Source organism: Silurus aristotelis (genome assembly GCF_946808225.1).
Source record: "Silurus aristotelis genome assembly, chromosome: 27".
In the NCBI taxonomy this organism is placed as follows: Eukaryota; Metazoa; Chordata; class Actinopteri; order Siluriformes; family Siluridae; genus Silurus; species Silurus aristotelis.
The window spans coordinates 15,741,514-15,749,013 of record NC_139600.1 but is presented as its reverse complement, the minus strand read 5'-3'; the positions used below and the strand labels follow the sequence as shown (position 1 = coordinate 15,749,013).

Below are 7,500 nucleotides of genomic sequence, written 5' to 3'. Positions count from 1 at the left end.
CCAGCTGCGTTCCGTCATTCTTCTTCTTTTCTCGCTCTCTTCTTTTTATTAAAATTTAGACCCAGTGCAACCATTCATTCCGCTCAATAGACATTTTCTTATAGGATAATAGGATACAAATTGAGCCGTCCAGAGGTGGAGGGTGGAAAATAAAACCTGTTGTCATCGCTGTCTGTGTGCGTGGCGCAGGGCGCGCAACAAAAAAGGCGGCGTGCCCAGTGTGTGTGTGTGTGTGTGTGTGTGTGTGTGAGAGAGAGACTGGAGGCTATGCCAGGCCCAAGAGGTCCCCCGCACACACCTGCCGAGGCTTGGTAGTGTAAAACACATGCTTTGCGTGAAAGATCTCCGTGTCACCGAGTCGTGTGAACACAGCGAAGAAAGGAGGAGGAGGAGGACGGAGAGGAGGAGGAGGAGGAGGAGAAGGAGGACACAGAGACACTCCCCAAAAACAGCGTCTACTGTCCAACACGGCGGAACAGCCTATTAAAGGCTTTGCTTAATTACTTCAATGACAGCAGACGAACTGCGCCAAAAAAGGGTCTGCGCGTCCTTACACGGGCGCGCGTGCGTGGAGAGACCGCGTTAAAAACGAACACGTTTCCAAACCCCAGTGTTCTCACTGCACAATGTGTGTGTGTGTGTGTGTGTGTGTGTGTGTGTGTGTGTGTGTGTGTGTGTGTGTGTGTGTGTGTGTGTGTGTGTGTGTGTGTGTGTGTGTGTTGGAAGTGTTCAGTCGTGGTTGTGTTCGACCGTTTTGCTCAGAAAGCATCGTACGCAATGGTGCACGAGGAAATATTCATTACCTAATTATATCTTCTGGGTTCAGGTTCTGAGTGAAGGTTGAAGGGTGGAGCCTTAAAGAGAAAAATCATATCAATACAAAATATAGTTTATTTTTAATATTATTATAGTTGTGCACAGATTTAAGCTCAGAGGCTACAATCTAACAGCATTCAGCACTTTTAACTCCCACACCATGGTCCTATCATCTACAAGAACTCCGGTAACTGAGGTTCTTTTCTGAAAGTGCAGGTGATCATGGACCAAGTAAGTATTTCCAACCACGATTTGGAAAGTTTAGCAGTTTTCTGGCATTAAGCATTCATCTGTATTGTCCTCATTGCTGATGATGATGCTGATGATGATGGCGGTGGTGGTTTCAAGTGCATGCGTTGTATCTTTAGTGCATACAGGAGATAAAGAGGCTCCAAAAGCGCTCCTGCACCCGGATATGGTTTAATGTATTAATTAATCTGTCAGTCTCATTGTACACTTTTGAGGTTGATTCAAAGATCTAAAAAGATTCAACAAAATGTTTTAAAAGTTTGAGACATTGGACCAATGAATGTGTATAAACAAGTGCATATTAACCTTCAAAGAGACATTTAGGGTGCAGATCGAGCTCTTCATGCACCTTCTGAAAACCAGGCATATTTCCTTCTGCTGCAAAAAGCTCCGAGCGCGTGCACTGCATTAGCTCTTCAGTCCAAAGTCTACAATAGTGTTGATAAAAAATGCAGTCTGTAGAGTAACAGGGTGTGGGGTAACAGGGTGTGGGGTAACAGGGTGTGGGGTAACAGGATGCAGGATAGTAAGGTGTAGGACACGATGGAACCAACAGTGCGCTCCGGCGGAACCGTGTGCCAAACACGCGCTCACGTGCACGCGCACGTTTGTTGTTGCTCGGAACGGAGTCGGGGTACGTGTCGCGCGAGCCCACGCCTTTAATACGGCCGGAAGTCGATTAGGCTGCGGTTTCGGGTCGCGCGCACTGGCCGCGGTCTCCAGTGCTCTCTCCGTGCGCTACCTGGGATGACGTCCCATCGGATCGTCACGTGTCCGCGAGACAGCCACGTGGATTAACAAAACAGCTCTTGCCCCCCGTAACGGTTTCAGGGTGTGTGTTTTTTTTATGCCCCTCCTCACTTCTTCTCTCTTTCACGTTAACTGATCCTATAAGCGAGCACATTAACCGAAAAAAAGAGAGAGAACTTTCTCGCCTTCTAATCCCCGAGGGATCATCCGCGAGGCCGTGCACGCGCACAATCCGCTTTATAAAGAGACTGGACTCGGATGCGTGACTTCAGTCTCAGTCTCACTCAGACACCGAAACCTACAGCAGAACCGCACACGCCAGAGTTTTCTGATTCACTGACAAATCTTGAAATATATTATTTTAAAATTATATATATATATATTTTTTTTTTTATTCCTGAAGACATGATGGCTTCAAAGATGAAGGAACGCAAGGTAAGAAGGCGCTTAGGCATTTGCGCGCGCACGGCATATAACAGAGTGCGCTCATTTTGCGCACATTTATTTATTTGTTTGTTTGTTTATTTACTTGTCTATCTATCTGTCCATCCAATTTGTCGGACATTAAATCTAATCTAATGATGGTTCTTATTAGGGTTCCTTCAAAACTATTCATGTTTCCAAAACGAGGCATCTAATGGAGAGATCTAAGAAGGAAACTTTTCCCATGCATTCTTCTATTTTTTTGTATGTATTTATTTATTTATGTTTTTTTTTTTTTTTTAACAAAATGTAACTTATTAAAAGCGAATTAAAACTGCGGCAAAAAGAAAGCGTCCCAAAATGCGCGTTTTTGTCCCCGGCGCGTGCATGAAGCTGTGGTTGCTCATTTATAGCATAAACACGTGCACACGTTCAAAAATATATATGCGCCCTATATTGATATTATGTTATATGCATATAATATAAATGTACATGTTTGAAAATCGCGTGAGTAACAGTACAGGCGCAAGCGCATGCGCAAACATTATACCCAAATAAAGACTTTTGTGATTATTAAAGCAGAAATCGGTGCATTCGAGTAATGGTGGGTTTTTAAAACAGTTCTAATTTTTTTCGTAAAGTGGTTCAGTATTGTTTCACTTGTAAATAAAAAATCTCTATAAATCAGCTGGCTATTTATTTAGACCCATTTATAGATGAGATTTAAGTTTTTATTCATTAAATAACAAGAAATACAAGAAAAAGTCTAATTTTCGTCTCAGTTGTTCTTTCAATAAAATAATGTAACACTGAAATATAAAATAAATAGTATATTATTAGTTTAATGTTGATCACTGAGTGATATCATTTAAGTGTAATTTCTGATTTTCGTTTTTCATTTTATAAACGTAATAAACATCAAACCACTGAACCGCGATTGTTTCTGTCATATTTCAAAACAATCAATCAATCAATCAATCAATCAATCAATCAATCAATCAATCAATCTATTAATCCCACATTAGATTCCAGACACTTTCCCTCTGGGATAAATAACGTGATTGAACTTTCTGGCTATTGTTTGCTGTATATATCAACTATAACAACAACAAAACACAAAGCTGTTTAAGCGATATTTTTTACTAAGTTACCTGTTTTTTTCCTGCAGAGAACTCCGGTCTCACACAAGGTGATCGAGAAGAGAAGGAGAGATCGCATCAACAGATGTCTGAACGAGCTCGGCAAAACCGTCCCCATGGCCCTGGCCAAACAGGTACCTCACAATCAGTGCACATCACTGGGCAAAAATATGTACATGAAAGAAAAACATTTTGTTTTTAATTATCCAATTATCCATCCAACCATTTATCCATCCATCCATCCATCCATCTGTCCCCCACAAATCCATCCATACACCCACCGATCATCTATCCAACTATCCATCCTTCCACCCACACTTCAGTCTGTCAATCCACCCAAACACACAAACACCCACCCATCCATCTATTCATCTATCAATCCATCCATCCATCTACCCACTCTTCTGCCATTCATCCACCCAAACAATCCATCCATCCACTCACCCAATTCATCCATCCATCCAACCATCCATCCAGCGGGCCAGCCATCCAAACACCCACCAAAACAATCTATCCTTTTATCCAAACACTCACCCACCCATCCATACATCCAGCCATCCAGCAATCCTTTCACCCAATCCATCCATCCAACCATCCAAACACCCACTAAAACAATCCATCCTTCAATCCAAACACTCACCCACCCATCTTTCCATCCGTCCGTCTACCCATACATCCCTCCATCCATCCATCCATCCATCCATCCATCCATCCATCCATCCATCCATCCATCCATCCATTCATCCATCTATCAATTACTGAATGATCATGTACTGTAGGTATGGAATGAATTATCCAAATCTGTGGTATATCAGTGGGACCATGTTTTTATTCACAGGCCAGACGTCCTTATTTCCTCTCGTTCTTGTCTTTAACAAACTCTTCTCTTATCTCATGGTACAGAATTGTGGCAAGCTGGAGAAAGCAGAGATTTTGGAGATGACTGTACAATACCTGCGTGCTCTGCACTCAGCAGACTTTCCTCGAGGAAGAGATAAAGGTGCTCATATCTCAGCTGGCTTCATGTTCTTTTGCATTATCCGGGGGGGGCATAAGGACCAGATTGGGCTTTTTAAATGACCATTAATGCTTAAATGACCATCAGAACATCATCTATCGAAAATGATTGGCATGTTTTGTGCAATCTATTACATCTAATATAATTAATATAAAAAGGAAAGCAATAAAAATGACTCGATCTTGTAGATCTTGTAGATCTGTTTTGACCAGTTCATTAAATGCGATTCTTCTAATCGACCCTGTAGGTGAACTCCTGAGCGAATTCGCGAACTATTTCCATTACGGCTATCACGAGTGCATGAAGAACCTGGTGCACTACTTGACCACGGTGGAAAGAACAGAAACCAAAGACAACAAGTATGCACGCATCCTGGCCTTCCTGCAGTCCAAGGTGGTCTCGGAACCCGTGTTCGGGTCACGCTACGAGTCTGTTTTTACCTCGCCTGAACCTGTAGACTTCCTGTGTCAGCTGCGTTCCCCACCCGAGTGCCACCAGAACCCCAGCGAGCCCGTGTTCCAGCAGAGCCACAGTGGGCATTTATCCTGGCACGGCTCTGCGCTCTCCTACCCTCAGCAGCACGGACTGGACCATCACCATTACATGAACTTCATGAGCCACTCACACAGCTTACACACGGCGCCCCACGTCGCGCTCTAGATCACATGGTTGGATGTTGTATTTTGTGTTTAATTTATATGTGCAAATCTACATATTCAAATATAATAAACATGTTTTTGTAAAAAAAGAAAAATGTTTTTTTTGGGGTAAAATATGTGGAAACACTTAATAATTTATGTTTTTTTTAGAGACACATTAATGTTCCTATTGTTTCTTTGCAACAAATTAAGTCATATAACAGTTTGAAGATTTATTTCAGCCAAACAAATGCATCAATGTTTAGCAAAGGTGGAAGTAATGAAGTAGAAATACTTCGATACTGTTCTAGATTTTTCTGGAATCAGTATTTTACTTCACTATTTATTTTTCGGACAACCTTTTACTTTCACTTATTTTTACACAAATATTTGTACTTTCCACTTCTTACATTTTCAAACCAGACTCGTTACTTTCGTTTTAATCTGTTTGGTGTTCAATGTTTTTCTTCTCACTGCGCCGTTTTTAGCCAAACAACTGATTTCTTGTAATTGCACAGACGTAGACTAGTTTCTGAAGCTCACAATGAGCAGGCAGAAGGCATTAAGAAGTTTGGGGTTAACGTGGATGAGACAGAGGGAGTCAGTGATGAGAACATGACTGAGAACAGAGACGTTCCTGATCATCATCATCTTTTCTCTGCTTGTGTTCTATATAGTGGATCTTCAGTCTGTATACATTCATTAGGTAACAAACGGTAACATTCGTTTTGTATTTATATATTTATTATGGCTGTCGAAATGAACACAAATTAATTTTAACGGCATTAATCTTATTAACGTGTCATTTCTGTTTCACCATTTTTATAAAAAAAAATAGAAATGTCTGCACCAGTGCTGTTTAAACCTTCACGACATCCTTTCTCTATTCTATACAAAAATAAATGAATAAACTCCTCCGAAAATTCATTTTTAATCAGTAAGTATTTGTTTTACTGATGCGCCAAGACTCTAATCAGCACCAAAATCCGCCCGGATTCACACAAATGTCCCTCTGGGGGTCGACAAACGCGCCGGCGCATATTGTGGAATGTTTTCCTCATAACGCAGAAATGAACTGAAATTTTATTTTCTTTTTTTGATCGTTCAGAAAAGAGCAATACATCATTTGAATCTATAAAGGGTCTACTTTTATTTGTATACACTCATAATAACAGAGAAATGCTGTGCTTTTGTGAAATAAAGAAATCATACAGGATACTTTAACTTGAGTAAAGAAGTAAAGTCAGAATTTTAGCATTTTAAAACAACAGTATTTGTACTTTACTGAAGTAAAGGATCTGTGTACTTTTGCCATCTCTTATGTTTAGATGTTCCTCTTTAATTTCATTGAATAATCAGCATTAAGAACAGTTTTACAAGATTGTCTTGTTCATCCGAGAGCAGTTCAGTAGGATTTAGCTGTGGTGACCGGGCAACCCTAGCCCTAACCCTAACCCTAACCCTTATAGATATCACTCCAGACCACTGTTTGTTCGCTTAATAATGCATATTGAGTTTTTGTTGCTTCGGCTCATCGTCTTGTTGGACGGTGAAGTCGGTTCCAATGAGCTGCAGTCCAGACGGAATTGCATGGTGTTGTATGGAATGGGAAGATTTCTTTTACCCGTAATAAATCTCCAACCTTCCCCAAACCATTAAGCCTGTTTAACTGTGGTGGTGACGCAGTCTGCTAACATCTTCTCTCCTGTTCAAGTTCTTTTGTTAGAGACAAAAATGTCACACTTGGACTCCACAGAACTTTTTTCGACTCATTCACTGCTCAGTTCTTATGTGTTTTTGCCTTTTGAATAGTTTGTTGTATCTAAATTATTAATGTGTCCCAAACACCATGAAAGACCACTTCATCGGATAACACATTTTTACAATTAAGCCAAAGTTTTTGGAGAACAAATCGCAGAAGATCACAAAAGTGGTTTTGAACCATTGCGTTTGGTTTTGACCAATATGATTCCCGGAACATATCCTTGTGTGTTTTAAACCTCGCTAAAAAGTAGCACATCAGACACCAAATGTTTATTATGTGTAGAATGAGAGATATAAACTCCGAGCGAGGAGCGTTTCCCTGACCTTTGGACATTTTTGGTTTTATTATCTGATTAGAAAAGAAGAGAAGGAATCATCAGATTTTAGTTTCTGTGGGGAAATTAGCGTCTCCTTCACCAACAAAAACATTAGCCAAGTCAAGCTTCATTCTTTTAACTGCTAGCTAGTGATCATAATAACCTTTGACAGTTTTTACTAGCAGAACGCTAAAACCGTCACGAATAATTTATGACCAGTGGGAAAAATCCAAAGTCAAATACAGAAAATTATATGTAAGCCAATAGCTACACTGTGTTACTTCCTCCCCTACACCATCTACTCAGCAATGCTAAACTGGCGGCTTAAAGTTTTCCTTTCTTGTTAGCCACATTAGCCTTCTCACTATATCAGGATTCTGCAGATC

General features: G+C 40.6%; 1 protein-coding gene across 1 annotated transcript; it reads left to right on the top strand.

Annotated features, from left to right (window-relative positions):
* The first annotated feature begins 2,214 nt into the window (after nucleotides 1-2,214).
* helt (helt bHLH transcription factor) lies at nucleotides 2,215-5,082 on the top strand. Its single transcript, XM_083533046.1, has 4 exons — nucleotides 2,215-2,250; nucleotides 3,407-3,511; nucleotides 4,281-4,377; nucleotides 4,643-5,082. Exons 1-4 carry the CDS (start codon nucleotides 2,221-2,223, stop codon nucleotides 5,053-5,055), a joined length of 645 nt encoding a protein of 214 aa, XP_083389172.1. The 5' UTR covers nucleotides 2,215-2,220; the 3' UTR covers nucleotides 5,056-5,082.
* Nucleotides 5,083-7,500: the final 2,418 nt, after the last annotated feature.